Here is a 23118-nt window from a genome sequence, read left to right on the forward strand (position 1 = left end):
CAGGGCCAGTCCCTTTTAAGAGCTCACTTGATTAAATGAGAACCACCAGGGTAGTCTCCCTATCTGAAACTACTTTGAAATTCTACTTACCTCAGCAGTAACACTCCACAGCTGTACCCAAGATTGTGTATAAGTGTAGTCTCATAGTACACTGCAGTGGCTTTGTTAATCAAACAGTATACTGTTAAACTGTAAAATGTATCTTCTTCTTTATTGCTCTTCCCTCTTCTGATAATTTCTAATATTATTATGTGAAACTCCAGGATAAGGAGATAAGTAACCTCAGTTCTCTGTGCATCTTTGGGTGAGTCATTTATCTCTGGGTCCCATTAGCTGCATATATAAAATAAAGCCATTCTAGGCCTTCCAAGTTGAAATGGGCCTTTGAAACCATGTTCTTCACAAATTCTACATAGCTCGAAAGTCATATTTATCAAATAACAACTTTTTTAAAAGGGAAAATATTCTAAATAGAGAAATCGAATATTTTAATAGCTATTAACAGGGTGTTTGGTCCTGGTTGGAATAAGTTATCACTTTTAATTTTAGATTAAATTTACAATGATGTTTGAGCATTTCAATAAGTGAAGCCTCTTGATCCTGCCCCCAGCCTCCTAGCAATTCAACACACAGGACTACTGATTTACTTATGTTCTCCAGTTCTTTATTTGTCAATTAAAAGAATTTCATTATCCTACAAAGTTACATAGATGCTTCCAATTTCAAGGCTAATATATTAAAATCAACTCAGTTTTCCTTTAAAATAAAGCTTTGTCACCTTCTTGGCATTATCTACAAAAAAAACATGAGAGAAGGCAGAATTCACAATTAAATTACTCTGAACTTTACTGTATTAACATTCCTGGACTTTTGACATAATTCAACTCACATTTACTGAAAGGTTATGATATGTCTGATTTTGTGTCACACGATAAGTATTTAGGGGCATCTTTTTATGCCCAGCACATAGTACATCTTTAAAACTCAAGAGGTACAAAGTGTTTCTAGATAAATATAGATAATTCAAGGATCTTGCTTCAAATGGAAATGATATGGAAACAGGACAAATGATAAAACGAAATAAAATACGAAATCACTCCGTGGCAAATGTGTCTTAAAAAACGGCCTCCAAAGATGTCCACATCCCAATCCCTGGAGCCTATGTGTCACAGGACAAAATTGAATTGAGGGCACACATGGAATAAGGCTGCTGATCAGTGGACCTTAAATCACATGAGCTCCTAAGCTAGTAAGGGAGAGGGGGAGAAGAGCGTGAAAGATGGGACTAAGAAGGACCAGATCCTCCTTTGTTGTCTTGGAAGATGGAGGAACAGGACTGCAAAAACCAAAATATGTGAGCAGATTCCAGAAGCAGAGAATAGCAGGAAATAGATCCTCCCCAAAGGCTCCAGAAAATAATAGAGTCTCGCAACAACACCAGGCTTGATTTCTATCCAGAGAGACCCACTTTAAACTTCTAACCTACAGACTGTAAGATAACAGTTTATTGTTTTAAGACAAAAAATTTGTGGCAATTTGTTACAACGGCCTTAAGAAACTAGTTATGCCAGGGTTACAGAATTGGTTTCAGCTGTGAGAAGGCTTCACCACCAAAGCATTATCAGTGAGATGTGAAAGGCCTGGGAGCAATGGGGGAAACAGTTGTTTATGAGTTAAATCCTTCTACTCCAAGTGTGGTCCCTTCTAATTAACCCTGGTGGGAGATTGCTGGATGTGTTTTTTGTTTGTTTGCTTTTGGGTTGGTTGTTTGTTTTGAGGGGGATGCAAAAATAGCCAGAGGCAGCCTTTTAACAAGACCCCCAGATAATCTGCATTGAAATTAAAGTTTGAGAAGCACTAAATTTATTAAAAACCTAACTTTCCTATGTGCATAAATGAATACTCCATAGTGAATCTCACCATTGTGTATGTCCACAGGACACTAATTTAAAAAGAAAACAACACAACTAAAGTAAATAGCAGAAAGATCAGGAGAAGTACAGGGAAGGAAACAGTGAGGAAGGAGGGAGAGGAAAGAGAAAGCACTGGGAACAGAATGAGAGCAAATTATATTCCATGTTGTTATCATTATGTCAGGATGAATCCTAATGTTATATATAACTGAAAAGAACCAATAAAAAATTTTTAAAAAGGAAAAAAAGTATTAAAAGCTATTTTAAAACATGTAGAAATCTTTAATTCTTCTTTTCTGACTCAAAAATGTCTGGAAGACATACTTAAACATACTGACAAAAAGAATGCTCAACTGCTGTTTGTTAACATGAACAAAAGGGAAAAAATTTTTTTCTACTGCTCTTAATGAAAAGGTCCTTCCGTTAAATCCATCTGCTCTCACCTGCAAAGAATTTTCCTTTAAAAGGCCCATGAGCTGAAAGATTATAAATGTCAAAGTTTTATTACCTTTGAATAAATATTAGAATCCACCGGACTAGTACTCACAGAGCCATCTTATGGGGGACAAAATAATTTCATTCACATAATACATTTTCTTTAGTTACTTTAATATAAAAGCACTGTTCCACATTTCACACAGTGTTAAAAAACAATTTTAAAACACTAAAATAAGTATTTGATAAAAATAAATTTATTGAAGGGTAACAATGACCACAAAATTAGTACTTCCCAATCACTACTAGGCCTTTGCATTAACCACATTTGGAGGGTAGGCAGAGAAAATATGAAATGGAAAATGTATATTTTAAAGCTACATTTTTACCCATCCTTTAACTTTCTGCTAAATCTTGTTTGTCCCTACTAAAAGGTATACTCAAGATGATTGAAAAGACAATTCAGATAAAGTCCTACTAAAGAGATGTTAAAAAACATACTCCATTAATGATATGGCATCGCAAACCATTCCATCTGTTTACAAAATTGAAATAAAATAAGCAATGACACAATGAATCTTTCTTGATAAAAGATTTCATCAAAAAAAAAAAAAAAAGAATAGAGAATTAGTGGTGGGGACCAGAATGAGAAAATCAGTACAATCAATAAAGACAAATAATTATTCAACATAATTTGGTCTGGTTAGATCAGTGCAACTCACTCAATAGGTGATTCAATAACATTATGAGAAGTGAACAATGGGAACCAGAGTCCTCTTTTTAAATTCATGTATAATAATCCTATTTCAATTGACCTGTAATGTGAAAGCCCTGAATCCATCTTAACATTATAACATACATCTTACAATAATATAAAAGTCAAATCATCATCAATACATTTTTTTTTCTCTAAAGTGCACAATTTAAGAAAACTTCACCAGAGTGTGCACTTTTGAAAGGTATAATAGTGTATACAATATAGACAAAACAGGCACCTCCATTGTATTTTTTTTTTAATAAATAAAAGCACATTAAGGAAAAAGAAGGTGAGCAGCACCTGAAGCCTCTGACATTGGTAACTAAATGCCAGTACCAAGTAGTCTAGCCGCTTACGTGTTACTAAGAGCCGCAAAGAAGGAGCCATTTTTGACTTAACATTTTAATTTTAGTAGAAACAAGAGCTTGTCTGGGCTTACAATCCTTCACCTGGTGGTGAGGAGGGTACCAGTCCTTCAAATGTCCTATACTTTAGACAGCAGACCGGACTCCGGAGCACTCGCCTTAATGAGATTCTGGATTTCCTTGAATTTTGGATGGTCTTTATCCGCGACCAGCTGCAGCAGAACAGCCTCACTCGTGGTCACTATGATCCCAGTTCGAGCAAGGCGCTTTAAGAGAAAAGATAGACCAATAAGCACAACTGAGAAGACAGTGTGACGATGAACACTATTTGAAAACAGCAAAAGTGTGCCAGGACACAATAGTTAGTGTCTTCTATTACAACCATGGTCCTTGACCAAACCAGCAAATTCAGTGATGGGCAAAATTTTCAAAACCAGCCATATCACAAACTCATTGTTATTCTTCTCAATATTAGTAACATGGACTAAAACTAAGTAAAAGAAAACGGGTAGACACTGTTGTAACCTCTTGGTGCAGGGACAGGAGAGTAATTGAGGCTAATGCTACACAACATATAAAAGGTTAATGCAAGAGGAACTTCATCATTGATTATCTGAACACCTTTCATTGCTGCTATTTCCTAAGTACTATTTGCAGATTTTTGCTTCATCTCTCATTCATTTGTTCATTCTATCAAATGAGAACTATTTTTGTTTTACTCCTATATTGATTAAACTCTTCAATTTTTATTTCTAGCATTGAGATAAAAAGAGGTGCCTCTGTCCACATTCCCGCTGAGCAAATGATATGAGATTACAAAATAGATTATGATGTGTATTAGTACTTATGTCTGGCATCCCTGGCATGTAGTAGCAATTTATTTAAAAAGAAATGGCAGAGAGGGTGGCTAATACTTGAAAGCTCCACTGGTTATGCTACAGATATTACTGTTGCTGTCTAAAATATTTCATTACCAACTAACTATCCCATTTCATATAACTAAAGTCTGTAATTGCAAACTACTATTAAGCATTAAAATGAGGGTTCATAGGGTTCATAATTTTTCAGCCCCCAAACATCTGACAGTTTTTCTCATAAGTCAGAGCTGCCCTGTCTTGAGATAACTGGCAGAAGAAGAAAAGAGCCCCGAGAGAGGTTTAAGAATGTATCCCCTGGGGTGATAAAGGAGCCATCACCTCTGCTGCCATCATAAACATTTCAGAATCACTAAACAAGAGTATAAAATTTAAGGTTGTGTAGAGTTTCCCTGACAGGTCAAAGAATGCCCTTGACAAACTGTTCCCATGCAATCGTAATAACTAGGAAAGAAATCTCAAGGAAGGGAAGAGGGAGAGGGAGCAGAGAGGAGAGGGGAGCAAAGGGAGAGAGGGCAAAAGAACAGAAAATAAGGGGAGAAGAAGGTAGAAAGAGGACACAGGGAGGATTCCATAGCAGAGATTCATTCTCTGCATGGATTTATCATCAAAAACCTGGGGAAAAAAAAGCAGGCAAACTGCCATCCCAGGAAGCATCTACTTTTAAGAACCACAGAAGAGGAAGTCATTAGGCAAATCAGAGGAAAGACCCAACTGGGGCTCTCTCGGTAAAGGAGGAAGCACTGGCAGAGCCAGGACATCCCTGTGGAGTATGCAAATCTTCCTTCAGACAATTGTGCAACCACAGACCCAACATTTCCACCGAGAGACTCCTCTTTTTTCATCCCCAAGGACACCAAAAGGACTATAAACCATAACCTACTTAGAAAGCAAGCTCTGCTCTCAACAGCCAGTATAGAACAGGGTGCAGAGTGGCTACCTAGACTAAAAAAAAAAAATACAGCAACGAGTTATGCAGAAAGTGGGGAAGAAGCAGGCCCATGAGTGCCCTTCTTGAGGTCAGACAAATCCAGGTGTAAGTTTTTTTAAAGATCTGGAAACTCTAATTTCCTACTTCTTGATGTTTAATCAACTGATTATCATTATCAAAACTCAATGTCAAAACATCTTCTGCTTCCTTCAGACAGAAAGGCAGAGAACATAAGACAAGTCTGATGTTGAGAAACACCACTAAATGTCCGCTCTTCTATCCCAGCTCTCACCCAGCCAGTGTCTGCCCTGCCTTGCCTATCGATCACTGCCAAACCAAAGGACTTCCAATGACTCAGACTGCCTGAATCACACATTCAGTGTCTGAGAAAGCATTTTACACAGAGCCACACTGTCAACAAAGGTCAGCTCCCACTCATGATTCTAGTTCCTTAATGAGGCAGGAAGGGAAGGAAATAGTTTCTAGACCAAGGAAGATAGCTGTGCACCAGGAAAGAACCTATGGACGATGTGCAGCTCTTTCTAGTGCTCCACTGGCCAGAGCCTACTCCATTCTGCCAGGATGATTCTCAGAGATGCTCAGAGTCAGGTTATATAGGGGCAGGAGCAGGCTGGGAAGCTCATCACAGAAATATGTTTGGGTAAACTGACATCTACACAAGACTAGCTGGCATGGAGACTGAGATGTAGCCAGTATTGATCTGGTTTTCAATCTACTCAAGAACCTGTGTTAAAAGAAGCTGTGGCAGAGCAAAGAGTATAGCTTTTAGCTCCAGCAGGTAAACCTGAGCACAATGCCTGCCTTGAGGAGCCTGAGGGCAACTGAGCAGAGAAAGGCAGTGGCAGATGTATGTGGCAGATTCCTGAGCACCACCTGATAACAGGGTTCCAGCCCTATTCTCCCCTCAGCACGTGTGCACTGGGTTTCCCCTTACACTTGTAAAACAGTCCAGCTAGGCCAAAGAAAAAGAAAGGTTTTTGACACACAAACCCCAAAATGAAAGTACACAAAGTCATGAAAGAAGGTGCAGGGGAAGGATAAGCCCACCAAATTCCTCAACATTACTAAACACTACCCAGAAGTATAAGCACATCCATGTTCAAGTGAGGATTTAATCCTATTTTATTGTAGATTTATTGTATAATTAATTATTAGTTGAAAGAAACAATGCCTGACAGATAGCAGGTACTCAGGAGGCATTTGATTGGTTGAGTGAAGGATGGATTGTTTATAGTGCTGGGAACTGAACCCAGGGCCTCATGTATGCTAGGCAAGAGGTCCACTATGGGAGGCCACCATGCCTAGGAGCCAAGCACCCCCTCTTAGCCTTGAGTAAAGGGGCTATTGGACTGGTATCTATCGCACGCCATGCGCTGTGCAAAGCAAGTGGCCTTCACCTTTGCTCGGCAAAGAAGTGCGTCAGCTCTGGACTTGAGCATTTCCCAATGGGATTGGGCAAACCCCCACCTTTGAAACATTATCTCCTGCCTTATTTGGGTAGAGTATTCTATCGAATGTCTTTTCCTTAATAAATAGGGGGATTCTGGGTACACTCTCTCTCTTGCCTTCCAGCATGAAAGAGGATCCTTGAGGTCATAGAGCCGTCCACAATTCCCACCCACTTTGTGAAACAATTCCTTTCATGTCCCTGCGCTCTCTTCACCACCAGCCCAAACCACAGAGAGTGATCTGATTCCAATGCCCCAGACCTGAAAACATCGATCATTGAATAAAGAACTCTGAGACTTGCTATCTATGAATCTTATTAGTATGATAATCTTAATAAGCAATATGGATAATGTCAGGAATTATCGTAAGTAGTTACATTCTAAAGGAATACAGAAAAAGAGGAGATAGCCACATTGCTATTTTAACTTTCAGAGTGAGTTAGAGAAAAAAAAAAAATGGGGAAGTGGAATGGTGGGAGGCAGGGACAACATTTCTAAAAAAAAAAAAAAAAAAAAAAATTAGAGATGAACTGTATCACATCCACACCAAAATAAAACCAAGAGGAAAATTCTACAATTGGGTAAGTGTCCCCATCACCAGTGACCTGCTCTATGATTTTTCTCCCTTTAACAATTTCAACACTTGAACCCCAGGAAGGTTCTTAAAATCTACCACAGACAACAAGTATTTTCCTTCCCTTTTAGAACTTCCCAGAATGAGTCCCTTTGGGGTCTTGGGTTTCATATGCTTAGATATTTCTGGTAAAACTAACCTCACGAAGCGAACAACAAATAACAACAATAGATTTAAAAAAAAAAATCCAGGACACATGATCTCATTCAATTTTCACATTATTGCTACCAAGTAGTTGCTATTATTACTTCCTCCCCATCAATGAGAAATTTAAAGGACAGAGTTCACAAAACTTGTTCAAGGACCCAAACTTACGAAACGCCATCCTTGCATTCAAACCTACATTACTGCCCCACTGTTTGTATTCCTAATCACTGAGAAGACAGGCAGCCTGTCAAAGATTAAGGTCTGGATGGTAATTAACTGACAATGTTTTTAATCTAACTCTTTATCTAACCATGATAAAGACATGGCTAAGAAACATATATGAATGGATATGTAATTTCAGACATGAAAGTCCTTGAAATTTCTTTACAGATAAGGAAAGTTTCATTTTATTTGTCTTCTGGTTTTGTTATTGTTGAGTCCTTTTAAATACTTCCAGCATGAAAATAAAGTTCATGTACACATGGAAAGAGCTACTTGATGAGGTGGTGGTCAGGACCTGACAGACCAAGTGTATAAACCCAGGTCTCTATGGAAACTTCAGTGGAAGTTGATTGACTCAAGACTAAGATGGCTTACAGGTATTTCCTGAGATTGGAAGACACAACACTTAATAACTACCAGCAAATCCACAGTATCAGTGGACTTGAAAACAGTTTTAAAAATAAACTATTTATACCTGTAATCCTAATACAGGACTCACCGCGTTAGGAATAAGAGAGGAATAAGAGGGAAGAGATGGCCAACCAGGGCCTTAAGTCAACTGCGGCTGCCAGCCAGGGCCTCTTTCCACATTAGCCCTCCCTACTCCCTTTAATCTTCTCTTTCCCGCCTTCTGCCTAGCCCTTCCTGTTTCATGTATTCCAGTTTACCACCGTGAAGAACACATTAGACTACAGAGATGATTCAGCAGTCCTATAGGGGAAGTTGTTCATGGGACATGCACCAAACACTGGAAGACCTCAAAAAACTCCAAACAACAAAAAACAAAAAAAACCTCCCATATTTCCTAGTCAGAACTTAAATCTACCTGTATATTTCTCTAAAAATTACTAGAGAATCAGAATTAAATATAAAAGAGACACCATACGCATACACACCATGAAATGAAAGTTTCCCATTGTGGTATTTTCAACCATCTTCAAGTAGAAAATGCTAGGTTAAGACCAATGTTAGGAATGTTGAGAATCACTGATCCCTTGACTCAATGGGACATCATAACGCTCTCATGCTAGAAAGCCATAAAACTCTGTATGTGAGTGGTGTTCAGTCAGTGAAACACCTCTTAGCCCCAGAAATTTAAGTCTGAGGAAATCTAATATAAGGCTAAATTGACTTGGGCCTGTTCTGCCCTAGTATTCAGTTAGATCTTGGCTGAGTTAAACCCAAGTGAGCCATTTCTAAATCTCTAGACAGGTTATGCTTCTTGAAAATCTCTTAGCCCATGTATAACACTAGAGCAAATTTAACAATCAAATGGGGAAAAGAACTTTTTGCAACACTAGAGATCTAACTCCAAGGAGGAAACAAAATATAAAATAGGATATGTGGTAAGACTTTAAACACCTGTCAGTGCATAGTAGTCTCTAGAAATTAACCAGTCTGAAAACTCCACATATCTACAGTCATCTGATCTTTGACAAAGGCGCCAAAATCATGCAGTGGAGAAGGGCCTCTTTAACAAATAGTGCCAGGAAAATTGATCATTCTTATGTAGAAGAATGAGACTACACTCTTATCTCCCAACCTGCATAAGAGTAACTCACATGAATCAAAGACCTAGGAATTTGACCAGAAACTATGCAACTCCTAGAAGAAAATATGCGGTCAACACTCCAGCAGATAGGCACAGGCAATGACTTTCTCAATAGGACCTCTAAAGCTCAGGAAAAAATGCCAAGAGTTAATAAATGAGATGGAATCAAATTAAACAGCTCTGCACAGCAAAGGAAACAATTAGGAATTTAAAGAGAGAACCTACAGAATGGGAGAAAAACTTTGCTAGCTGCTCTCCTGACAGAAATTAACATCTGGATATATAAAGGACCCCCAAAAATTAACACAAAAAAACCAAATAACCCAATTAACAAATGCCAAATGAATTAAACAGACACTTCTCAAAGATAGAAGTACCAATGGCCAATAAATATATGAAAGTGTTCAACATCACTAGCAATTAGGGAAATGCAAATCAAAACTATACAGAGATTTCATCTCACAACTGTTATAATGGCAGTCATCAAGACTACAAATAATAATAATAAATGCTGGAGAGGATGTGGAAAAAAGGGAACACTTTTGCACTGTTGGTAGGACTGTAAATTAATAAAATCACTATGGAAATCACTATAGAGGTTCCTAAAAAGATTAGGCATGTAACCATCATATGACCCAGCTATTGGTTAGTATTTATTCTCAAAGAATTAAAGTCATCATACTACAGTGATTCATGCATACACATGTTTACAGCAGCACAATTTGCAAGAGCCAAACTATGGAACCAGCATTGATGTCCCCATCAGATGAATAGATTAAAAAAAAGTACACCTACACATACACAGTGGAGTTCCATTCAGTCATCAAAAAATAAATAAAATTATATAATTTGCTGGAAAATTAATGAAACTTGAGAACATTATGTTAAGTAAAATAAGCCAAACTCAGAAGGTCAAGGGTCAAATGTTTTCTCTCATACAAGGGAACCAGAGAGGAAAAAGGAAAGGAAAGGTTAGGATGGGGGCAGGGATCTCATGAAAGTCAAAGAGAGATCAGAAGAAGAAAGAGACCTGGGATGGCAGATGGAGAGGGAGGGGGAAAGTTCTGGGGAGGGATATTGGCTAAATTATATTGTTATGTAGTGGGTATGTACTAATATGTACCAAAAAACCCCACCATTATGCACAACTATAATGCACCAATAAAAAATGTGGAAAGAGAAAAAAAAGAAATGAATGAGTCTGATACTCTCGGACTAAGCTTAAATTTAAGAGGCAAATTTTTCATTAATCCTTAATGTTTAATACTCCTACTTTATGTGGAAAACTTGATAAGTGCCTTACTTTCAAGCAGGACAATTACCTCAAGAGCAAACATCCTGTCCATCATGCTTCTTGATGAAGTGGCGTCAGCAACAATATGAACCTCAATTCCTCGGCCAATGAGCTCCAGAGCGGTTTGCTGGATACATACATGAGTCTTGCAGGAAAGCAAAAAAAAATCCTATGTAATAACATGGTCATCCAGAAACTATTTTACACATGTATAATAAAATGATAAAATAGAGACCACAGAAAATGGCCTTGTTCTATATTTAGTTTTGCATCTAATTATCTAGGTAAGCTTGAGCATAAATCAGCATCTCTGCCTTTGGTTTCTTCATCTGCAAAAGTCAAGAACTAGATTATATCAGTTTCTCATATTAGGAATCCTGACATATTCTTAAGAGTTTTGTGTAAAATTTTTGAAGATTGTCATCTGTATCCTCTGAGTGACCTTCAGATAGCTGACTAGCACTCAATTTTGGTGCCACTTGCACATATGGATTTATTCTGCATGTATATCAAGTGCCCAAAAACAACAACAAAAAAATGAGTCTGATGTATTTCAAAGTCAAAAAGTAGTGGGAAACTGAATTATTACAAGATACCTCGTCATAGAGGTAGTTCAAGTCAAAACAAATTATGATAAAGTAATTTAAAAACATGGTAAACAAAAAGTATTTGGTAAACATACAACAATATGATAAAGCAGAAAGAGCACTATGAATGTAATGATCTTGTTCCACATCTAGTTTTACTTCTAAGTAGCTAGATGATCTTAAGTATAACTCAGCATCTCTGGCTTGGGTTTAATCATTTGGAAAATCAAGAATTGATGGATACTCAGTGTATAGCACCAGCAATTGTATTATGTAGACAATCCTATTATATAGATACTATCTTTGTAAATAGTAACTTGTAACAATTCATTATCAGAGAATATAGAATAAAAACATACTCCAACAATAACCAAATTATAAAACCAATGAAAGCAGATTTCGGTAATACCACATGTCAATTTCATCTTCATATGACAAGACAGCTTTGGAGAATTATCAACTGACGCCTCATTAAAATTAGCAACAGAGGACTACTCAAAGCCAGTTTTGATTAAGCATGTCTAATTGTGATGAAGAAAAACTAAATGTGCAAAATCAAGCAACAACATTTGGTATGACAAATCAGCTTCTCCTATACTATCATTATTGAACCAGAAACATCAGAAATGCTAAATAAACATCTAATAGTAGAAATAATACTTCTATTATTAAAACCCATAACACTTAATAGCATAAAACTTACTATCAAAATATCATAACCATATTCAATTGTTATTTTGATTTCATAGTTTTAATAGTTTTCTTTCTAATTTTTAAAATTTTAGTATAAAAAAAGGAATAAATCAACTGAAATCAGCATTAGAAACCTATGAGTACTTTTTTCATCTAAAAGAATATGTACATGATTCAAATTTGAAAAAAAAATTACATGACCTTTAAGATTTTGCTAGCATAAAAATATGACCAAAGTGAAATCCTATAACACATAAATAAAAATAATCCTTTGGTAAGAATGTAGTAGTTAAAAAGTAGTGGTTAAAACCATGGTCTTAAACGAATCAGTCAGGTGAGATTCAAATCCAGCCCCATCCCTTACTAGATGTCTGACCTTGGGCAAGTTATACTGAGTCTCTGTAATTTTGTTTCCTTACTCATAATACTGGAACATTAAGAATACTTAGCTCATGAGTTTGCTGTTATGAAGTATTCAGATCAGTGCCATGCAAATAGGGAAATGTTTAATAAGTGGTGGTTACTCTCCATCACTATTACTACCTACAAGTTATCCTATAATAAACCTGCATTCTGAAAATACCGAGTTTTCCATAATGATATTGTGCCCAAGTATAATAGGTACTCACTTCTACTCCAAATAGTACAACACTTCTAACTCCAGGAATCTCTGCTAATGCTGCTTCAACTTCTGGTAATACCATTGAAAACTTTGTCTTTGGAAGTACCAGTTTTACACCTGTTAAATCAATTTCTTGAACAGTGCTTCCAAGGCCTTTAGGGTACTGTTCTGTTACAATAACTGGAATTCCTAAAATCCGTGCACCTTGCAACTGAAAAAATAACCAAGCACAAAAAGAATTAGCAATATACACATGAGCATATATATAAATGCATATCACATTTCGGCAAATGAATAAATTAAGTGTACCAGTCTTTGTCCCACGCTAATAATATCTCCAAAATACTTGATGGCTGGTCTAAATCTTTCCTGCATATCACAGCAGAAAAACACAGTGCTTGAAGGTGTAAGATTTCCCAGAGTAGTGAGCTGAGGAAAAAAGAAAAAAACAATGATTTAGGACTTGTTAAACCATGACATTTATTTGCAATGGACATAAAGAAAGGAAGAAAAGTGCTTCTATTGTTTGACCTAGTAAGTCAATTTCTACAAGTATTATCTATTATCTAAAAGAAATTATCTGAATTATGGAGGAAAAAAACCAATATTTCCACACAGATAACTCTCTGAATTCCATTAATAGTGAAAATTAGAAATAAATCCAGAATCAATAATACAGAAATAGGTTAACAAACTTTCGCACATTCACATAACAAAACATTTTTAGCCAATTAAAAAACATATTTGAGTATGCACATACACACACACACACACACACAAACTCTTTCAAAGAACTGGTTCCATTTAAAAAGAAATGCTCACTGTATAATGTTAATTTTAAAAAGAGCATAGTTCAATAGTCTTCCAATAATCAGAAAATGTGAAATATATAAAAACATCAACAATGGTTACATAACTATTGTTCATTTTTTTCGTATACTTTATTTTTCAAATCTCATTTAAACACATTTGTTGAGTATTATTCAAAAGCATTTTACTTTTACAACCAGAAAAATTCATAATATAAAAAGCTTAAATTTGATGGTGTTGCTTGTAAGTACAAAAAGTAAAAAACTTAATCTGTGTAAAGAAAATAAGAGGATAAAAGAGCAAAATAATCTGTTGCAGAGACTATGAAACATTAAAAACTAAAGATACACAAACACATGCACTCCATAAACAAATTCAGAGCAAATACAAAATTACTGCTGTCAAGATAGATATGCTCAGATGAAATTATTTTTTTGTGGGGGATGGGGAGTACCAAGGTTTGAACTCAAGGGCATTCGACTATTGAGCCACATTCCCAGTCCTATTTTGAATTTATTTAGAGACAGGGTCTCACTTAGTGGCTTAACTCCTCACTTCTGCTGAGGCTGGCTTTGAACTCATGATCCTCCTGCCTCCAGCCTCCTAAACTGCTGGTATTATAGGCATGCACCATGGTGCCTGGCTCAAATACAATTTTTTTTTAAGTTGTAGATGGACACAATACCTTTATTTTGTTTATTTATTTTAATGTGGTGATGAGGATCAAACCCAGTACCTCACACATTGTAGGCAAGCACTCTACCACCGGGCTACAATGCCAGACCTCAGATGCAATTCTTAAGAGTAATTTTTAACTTAAGAATAAAGCAATGAAATGATGCCCAGCACATACAGCACCCCTTAAAATTCCATTGTCACCATTGTTAAATGAACTGCACAGAACCAAGAGAGGGACAGACTCAAGTTTGACATCTGCGTTCTTCAAAGTATCTATTACAATCAAAAAATCAAAGAATTAAGAGCAACACTGGATATTAGATTTCCAAGGTTTTCAATGATCTTCTCTAACAATTTGAGCACAATAAGCATCTACTGAAAAAGCAGAATTCACTGCAGAATACAAGACTTTAATCTCATTGGTCCTGAATGAACCACCATTCTTACAAGGCACCCCTTAAAATTCCTCTCTTATCTCATTTTGCACCCCCCAAAACACCCACAGATAACAATTATTAATAATTTCCTAGAGAAGTTTGTGTGCCATTTACACATTGGTGGCTTTACCACCAGTGCTGCCTGATTCTGCTTTAGTGTCTCTGCATGCAGCTGACTCTCAGGAAACAATTCCTTTATGAATTAAATGAATCATTAAAACAAATCTTTTATCCTTAATGCTATGGCTGTTTTAATCGGTTTGCATTCGATTTTCTCTAATCCCTTGTCTGTGGGACTCTAGCACTTTAATCTCCCACTGGTGCTTAGTCTATAGGATGTGTACTGATTTGACCACATATAATCTGCCAAATTCATGTTAGAATGAGAGCCATCTGTCATTCTAAGACTACGTGTAGGATTTTTCTACCTTGCCAATAAAGTATTATTAAATTAAATATTCAAGCATCTTCAGTTACATACGCCAGCTTTGGCTATTTCCCTCCTTCATTCTTAATGGAAGAATTATGCCTCCACTTTGGTCATTTTCAAAAGCAATAAATATGATGTGCATACATAAGCACTGCCAAGAGGCCAATCTGTGTATTTAGTGTACTATTTTAAAAGGCAATCAGTACTTATGACTATGCATTTTAAATTTCCAGTAAACATTAAATCTCAACTAAAAAATCTACATATTTTCTTTTTATAAACTTGCGCTGCGGGTTCCTAGTCATCCCCAATGTGATTAGAGAACACTATATAATGTAGTATGCCTGCAAATGGCCTTATTGAAATTATACTAACACAACTCAGTCAATCTTATCATTCTTCTTGCCAGCAAGTATGCAAAATAAAGCTCCCAGGCACTAACGTAAGTGCTTGGTGGACATTCACTAACATGCTTACAGCTAACACTTGCTTGGAATACCAACTCTCACATTCTATCTCAGCCTATCCAGACTAAGTCTGTGTATATCCCTAGCAAGTTTAGTGGTCTGGATTCTAAATTCACAGAAGGTTATAAATAGCAAATTAGAAAGCAAACTGCTAGAGGCAGGCAAAATAAGAGCAGCAAAAAATGATAGTTGACAGAGAAAAGATTCAAAATGCAAGAAAAACAGCTCAAACTCCATTGTAGTCTAGGCCTTAGGTAAAGGAAAACAACACTGTTACAACATAAAAAGTAAGAAAACATTCTTCTAGCACACTCATTATATGTTAAATTATATAAAATTTCAGAAGGACTACAATAGGAAAAGACTAAAATATTTTTAAGTTAAAAAATTTAAATCCTATTTTTTAGCCAGAAATCCTAACTATTCAGACAGCTGTGGTCTCTGAGGGTTCTTGTTTTTTGGTGCTTCCCTGTACCTCATTTTAGCTATTAATTACGTGGGGACCACATCAGGTATATATCATATTAGATCCAGATTGAGGATGTCAGAAAATGCAGCCCTAAAATCCCCAGCACCCTATAAAACCTTTTAGAATAGGAACTCTCAGTAAACAAAGCAAGCACAGAAAATACAGCAACAAAGCAGACTTGCATGCAGACATGACCAGTTAAGATTCTGTGCATCAAAAACGCCCATCTTGCCTAGTTCCTCTCCACTTTCCCTTGAACAGGGTTGCATCTGGTAATTTGCTTCTTTAAGAGCAGAGCATACAGGGGGAAGAGTAACTTTACCTGACAACAGGAGAAACCTGACAGCATACTTTGGCTAGATGATCGTGACTAACCTAATTCATGATGTCATGTTGATAAAGTGTGCATGCAATGAGACTGGCTTTCCCAATCTTCTCTCAACATCCCATAGTTCCAGTCAAAATCACAAGAAAAACTTTAGATGGTCCCAAACTGAGGAACATTCTACCAAAATATCTGACCAGAACTCCACAAAACTCCCAAGGTCATTAAAAAGCAATGAAAGTCAATGAGAATGTCAAATCCCCAGGACTCATAGAAATGTAACTGATATACTGTACTGGATCCTGGAACAAAAAAAATACATTAGGGAAAACCTAGTAAAATCTAAATAAAATGTGAAATTTAATTAACGGTAGCATAGCAATGTTGGTTCCTTGATTGTGACAAATGTACCATAGTAAAGTAAGATGTTAATAAAGGAATGTGCAGACTGGCACACAGGAACTCTCTATATTATCTCTTTAATTTTAATACAAATCTAAAGCGAAATATATAAATTAAATATATCAAATAAAAAGTTTATTAAAATAAAAATAATGGCCTCCCTATGCTATGGTAGTTGGAGGAAAAATGCTACTTTTTTAATAACTTCCATACCTGATAGGCCAGAAAGGAGGTCCTAAGACAACCAAAAAAAAAAAAAAAAATTCTAACCAATCCTTTCTACTAACGACACAAATTCAAACATGCTGTTGTTACAATATTAGCACTCTATATAATTTAGGAATTTCTTACTTTAACTTATGAATTTTCAGATAACCAAAACTACTACAAGTAGTCAAACACTGACATGTTGCAACTGCAAGATTGCCACTCCTACCGCAGCAAATTAGAAGTGGACTTGAACCTGTAGTCACCAGTTATGTGTTGCAATTATAGATATGTGTATATTCAATAAGCATGAAGAATCACATATAAATACATATATGTATGTATCCTCCATACATCTATATACCTATGTATATTCCTGCACATACACAAATAAAATATAAATATATAAAATATAAAAAGATATATTTTTAAATATAAAAAGTTGATCACAGTCAATAGCTCCATCAAGCAAGAGTTTAAAAGATCAAATTCAAGTATAAACTTCTGTTCAACATGTTAAGAGTTTTCAGAGCTGGGATCTGACCTTTGGTTTTATATTCAACAGACTTTTCATCCCCAAGACTCATGTTCCTGCTATGACACTATTTACTCCTTTTCATGACTGCATGTACACTGACCATTTTCCAACAAGGGCTACTACATCTGCAAGGAATCTGCACTAGCCCTTGCCCAGATCCCACACAGAGTAGCTAGCCTACCTTAGTGATGAACCGTGTGCCAGTTCTCATTCCCTCCATAAAAGTAATATGTGGTGAGTGTCATATGTTGACTTATGTCCCCCCAAAATCACATGTTGAAGTCTTAACCCCTAGTACCTCAGAAAATGACCTTATTTGGAAATAGGATCACTGAAGATATCATTAGCTAAAATAAAGTCATACTGAAGTAGGATGGGCACCTAATCCAATATGACTGGTGTCCTTATGAAAAGGGAAACTGGCACACAGAGACACTCATGCACACAGTGAGAATGTTTTATGCATATGAAACAGAGACTGCAGTGATATGTCAGGAGCAATGGAAATCTCCAGCGAGTTACCAGAGCTGAGAGAGAAGCATGAAAGAGTCTTCTTCCCAGAAGAACTAACCCTGCTGCACTTGATCTCAGATTCTATCCTCCAAAATAAGTAAAAAAGCTTCGGCTGTTTAAACCACTCAATTTGGAGTACTTTGTTATAGCAGCTCCCTAGCAAACTATTACACTGAGTAGTCTGTATACATTTAGGATTAAAGTTTTTAAAAAATGTGATGTTTTAAAAAAATATGGTAGTCTACTACAGTTAGAAAATAGGAATGGTTTTCTTGAATGAGTGTAGGAAGGGTATCAGTACTGCACTCCCAAGTGTTTCCCATGGACTGCCACAACTACAGGAAGGCCCTTCTCCAGCACTGACTCACTTACAACAGAGGGCTGTGAGGTGTCTTCCCCAACCTGCAAGCATTCTCTACAAAGCACACAGGTCAGGTCATTAGAATCTAAGTCCAAATTTCAATTTCACCAACTTCAACAGAATTTAGGTAAATCATTAACATCTCCAGAGGCTGTTTCCTTCCTTAGCAGCATCACAAGAAAAACAGTATCTAACTTTTAAGGCTATTTCAAGGATTAAACAAGCTTCATGTAATCAATTAATAAACATATGACTAAAACACTATGAAACACTACAATCTTCAGCTAAATCAATGTTTAAAAAAACATACTTTCTAATGAGGTCAAATATCATTTATTAATACGATCCCTTTAGAAACCTATAGAGAAATACTAATACCACATAATTTATGTTAACTTAGTCTGCAGAATTAGAAAAGTGATTTATTTATAAAGTGGATGTCCAGATGTCACCAAGTAGACTTACTGTTAAAAAATTTGTTCCTGACAAAACAGATTTGGGGCCCTTTCATGTAGGCAGGAAGAGAATTTTATTTCGTTCTTATTTTCTCAACATATTTGCCTACCATGAGCACTGATGTCACTGGCATAACATTATATCTCCAGCTTATCAAAGTCGAAGTTTTCTAAAGCCCCAGGAAAGGCCAGCTATCTCCTCCCCCTTCAGAGCTGAGTACTGAGATATTTCTTAAGACTATGACTTAGACTGGAGTGAAAGTGAAGCTGGTCAGAGCCCAGGATCACAGTGACATTTCAATCTACATTAGGTTTCCCCTTGGCTAAAAAAAAAAAAAAAAAAAAAAAAAAAAAAAAATCTTTCAAATGCTGGTCATAGTTCCCATTCTCAAATACAATTTATTTATAGGTAACCTCTAATGTATTTACAAAGAGAAAAAAGAACACAATGTTTTGGGTATTATACTGGAATGTTAATTTTTCTGACATATACACACACCCATCAAATCAATGGACTGGAGACAATACCACAACCTGAGGATCCAGCTGTCTCCTTTCAGTGCCCCTGGTAGCACAATGGCCCCCAGATTTCTGAGCAACAGCTCATCTCCCATCATGCTTCTATAGCTTCAGTCACATAATTTAAAATTTCCATCTTCAAACTAGCAAGCAAAGGCTGACCAGATTCCTTCCCCTCTTCTTTCCAAACCCTGTCTTTCCTCTCTTCTCACTATAAACTCTATCGTCTCTTCCGGCTATAAAATGGATGTGCTCCCATGTAGCATAATATTAATAAAAAAAAATTTCTAAGTACATGAAAGCTGGATCCACATCCCTCCCCAATTAACCATTTTGCAAAAAGGTCAAAATAACCTTGTCAGGGAAGTCCTTTTCTCCTGCCAAAATCTTCCCTTCCATGTACAGAAGCAAAATCTCCTTAATGACATCTTGCTCACAATGCCCATTTCCTCCTGTCTTTTGCTTAACCTCTGCCTTCCCTAGTCAAAGGTTAAAAATGGACTGGTAGTGAAATGACCACCAATTTATAGGAAATTCCAGGGTTAAATGTTTCCATTAGTTTAAACTTGGAAAATGCCTTTAAAATTAAAACTTGTAAGTCATAAAAATGACCTAAATTCCTACTATACAATCCTCTCATTTACATTCTGTCCTCTGCATCCCTAAATTCATCAAACATGAAGCATCTGACAAAGCTGCAGACACATAAACCACGCATGAAACACCCCATCTTCAGCTACCTGAACTGTCAGCAGATACTCCGTAACTTTGACAGAATATTGAGGCATAGGAGACACTAAAATTACATAGCCTAATACTAGCAATGGAGGCCTTAAAGATCAATTCCTAGAGAACCACTGTCAAACACAGGTGCTATGTGGCACAAGCAACCAGTTTCACAAGGTCACGAGCCACAGCATTCACAGCAAGTATAAGACGGTCTCAGATCCTATAAATTCCAGAATGTGAGCTAGGGCCACAAAGGGTCCAGGAACTAGGTTGGAGAAATAATAAATCCTATTATTTAAACCAGGGACTACACATGGCAGAACTTGTGCTCTTTATCTCTGCATCCCAGGTAACATAGCCACTCTGATGGGCCACCTTGAGTCTTTCTAAGTGACAGGCATTTATTCCAAAGAAAAATGAGCAGCATCAAGACATCTGAACAAACAAAAGCTCAAGTTGGAGGCTTATTATCCAGACTGCTCAATATCCTCATTTAAGCATGAAAACAGAATGCTATGGCAGATGTCAACTCAGGACCTACCTATGTGTGGTTTGCAAATGCTACAATATGTGATCTTGAGCAATTTCCTAAATTCCTTACCTTTATATGTTCTGCTCTTCTGTGAAAGGAAAAATTTAGATTGAATCTAAACCTTGAATCCAGGTTTGCATTCTCTTGGCAATGATCACTTACTTAAAGTTGGACCCTAAAACGTTTGTGGAATGAACTCTAGGGTCTCCTCTAGCCATAAGATGTCCATGTCATTATGATGATACAGACGGGTTCCACAAAATATAGTATAGAAATCTCAAGAGTATATTCACACATACTACCTTTGTGTGGATAAAGATCACCTCATATAAATACAAAAAGTATCAAAAGGTATATATGATATATGATGCCTGTATCTATGCATAATATCCCTTGCTATTATCTACTTGTATGCTGGGAGAGGAACCTGGCTAAAAAAAATCAAAGTATTATGACTACTAAAATGAGACAACATAAGAGAAAAATATTTTTAAATACATTAAAAGTATAAACATATATGACTGATGTTTAAGAATTTTGGACTGTTTAGTGAGAAAAAATAACCTTTTTAACAGATAGAACAGAGTAATGCTATTTTGTTTGAATTATTGTTATTTCAAAGATCACTACAACAAATTAATTAAAAATTACATAAAACGTTTTTGAACAGCCCTCAAGTGACAGGAATTATATATTGTCTTTTGACTGTGTACAGGATATTTCCCGTACATGTACATACACTGATGTTATAATTTCCAAAACATTAATTAAAAACAATTTCAGATCGAGGACTTAAATTTTTCAAAATATAAAAATCATACCTTGTGGAGGGAAATAAAGCTTACAGACTTCAGAGGCTAGCTAGCTCAGGACAGCATTATCTTAGCTAAGAACCCACCACCTGCCCTCCCAAGGAAAACAGGAAATGCTTTATTAAGAAGTCTTCACCCTCAGTGTAGGACCAGACCTCCTCAATTTTTGGAGTCTTGCCTTGTAAGTAGATTTGTCAATGGTGCATCCAACATCTTAGGTATTCTGGCAGCAATAATCTAAATAAACTGACAAGGAGGGCTGCAGGGAGATATCGGGCAGAAAAACTGTCAAAGACATAAGAATGAGGAATCTTAAGCAATTCTCCATCTAGGCAGCAGGGCAAATCCACAGGAATCAGATTACCCCTAGTAGGCTCTCCAGGGGTGCACAGTAAAATCCCATAGACTACTGAATATTAGAACTTCACACAGGTTAAAGTGTGTAATTTGGACTCTCCTGGAATGAGTGATGGGAAACATCACCAATTCATCCTCCAACTACAGCTGGAAAAAAAAAAAAAAACTAGGGAATGATCCTCAGAAAACGCCACTTGAATATCAAAATTCTTTCTACTCTCCTAGTCCACTTTCAGGTGTGGTCTTCCAAATAAATGACTTATCAGTTTTTTCAGCTAAAGAAAAAAATATGGATGGTGTAGTACCTAAATTATAAATTATATTCTTTCCTTCCAAAAATATAAATTCTCCAGTGTATCCTTTGATATAAAAGGGGAGGGGGACAGGAGACGGGCCTGTGTGGTATGAGAGCACGGTTTTTAAAAACATAAAAATAATAAACTCTGAAATAATCCTCAGGTATGACTTTTCTCAGTCTGCAGGACCAGGAATTCATGATCTTGCCTAATTTGAGTATTAAAGAGGGTATTACAGTTCTGGATCAAAGGGCTTTTCCAATGTAGGCAACTCAGATGTATTCGACAGAATCAGTTGGCAGTTATTAGGAGGCTAAGCAAATGGTGTTTCACTTTAGAGGAGATGCTTAAGCCCAAAGACGCGAAAGCTGGGGAAGACAAGAAGAAATGACTTGACTACTAAAGTTTGTGTTTCCGCAACTGGTTAACACAACTCCAGGAACAAAGCCTAATGCCAATACCCCCCGACAATCTCTTCTCTGTTGTTCTGCATCACCCATTAAAATAAACACACTGCTACTACTGCACAGCTCTTTGGTTACGCAGGAGGCTGGCACACAAAAGCGTATGCGGGCGGCAGAGGTCCGTACACGTGGGGGCATTTGCGGGCACCTCGACAAGCTGGGAGGCCCACGCCCCCGCTGGTGACTGTCACCTTCGGACCCGCGCTTTCTCCGAGCTGGCCCCGGGGCTTGCGATAACCGCACGGCCCTTCCAACTCGATCAAGTGCGCAGGGCCCGGAGCCCTGGCAGCTCCGGGCACCTGAGGAGCGCGGCAGGGGCGGGGACGAGGACTGCACCCGGACTGCCTGCGTCCGGGAGGGGCAGCGAGGCGCACGGCCCTCCCGCGGGACTCACCTGGATTTGCAGCGGTACGAGGCGCACCTTGCAGCGCTCGCTCACTGTGAAGCCCTTGGGCAGGTCCACGTATTGGCCCCACTCCTCCGCGAAGAGCTGCACCACGAATTTGCGGTGCATGTCGATCTGGTCGCCGTACAAGCTAAGGAACTTCTGGATGAGCAGCTCATAGCCCGCGCCGTGGGGCACCGACGAGGGCCGCGCGAAGACGGAGAAGCAGAAGAGCACCGGGACCGTGCCCGACGGCGCCCCCGTGCCCACGCCGCCGCTGCCAGGGAGCGCCGGGACAGCGGGTTCCGCCGCCGCCATGTTCCCCGAGCGTCTGCGAGCGCCGAGGCCGCCGAGGCGCAGACACAGACCGCCGCCGCGCCCCGCCTCCCCGCGCAGCCCGCCAGCCCGCTCACCCGCTCGCCCGCTCGGCCAGGAG

General features: G+C 37.7%; 1 protein-coding gene across 1 annotated transcript; it reads right to left on the bottom strand.

The window, feature by feature from the left end:
* Positions 1–642: 642 nt before the first annotated feature.
* On the bottom strand, positions 643–23116 carry Isoc1 (isochorismatase domain containing 1). The gene is made up of 5 exons (XM_005324146.5): positions 22692–23116; positions 12806–12925; positions 12504–12707; positions 10623–10739; positions 643–3736 (listed from the first exon to the last, which is right to left on the bottom strand). Exons 1-5 carry the CDS (start codon positions 22998–23000, stop codon positions 3590–3592), a joined length of 897 nt encoding a protein of 298 aa, XP_005324203.1. The 5' UTR covers positions 23001–23116; the 3' UTR covers positions 643–3589.
* Between the last annotated feature and the right edge of the window lie 2 nt (positions 23117–23118).

This window comes from Ictidomys tridecemlineatus, chromosome 1 (genome assembly GCF_052094955.1).
Source record: "Ictidomys tridecemlineatus isolate mIctTri1 chromosome 1, mIctTri1.hap1, whole genome shotgun sequence".
Lineage (NCBI taxonomy): Eukaryota > Metazoa > Chordata > Mammalia > Rodentia > Sciuridae > Ictidomys > Ictidomys tridecemlineatus.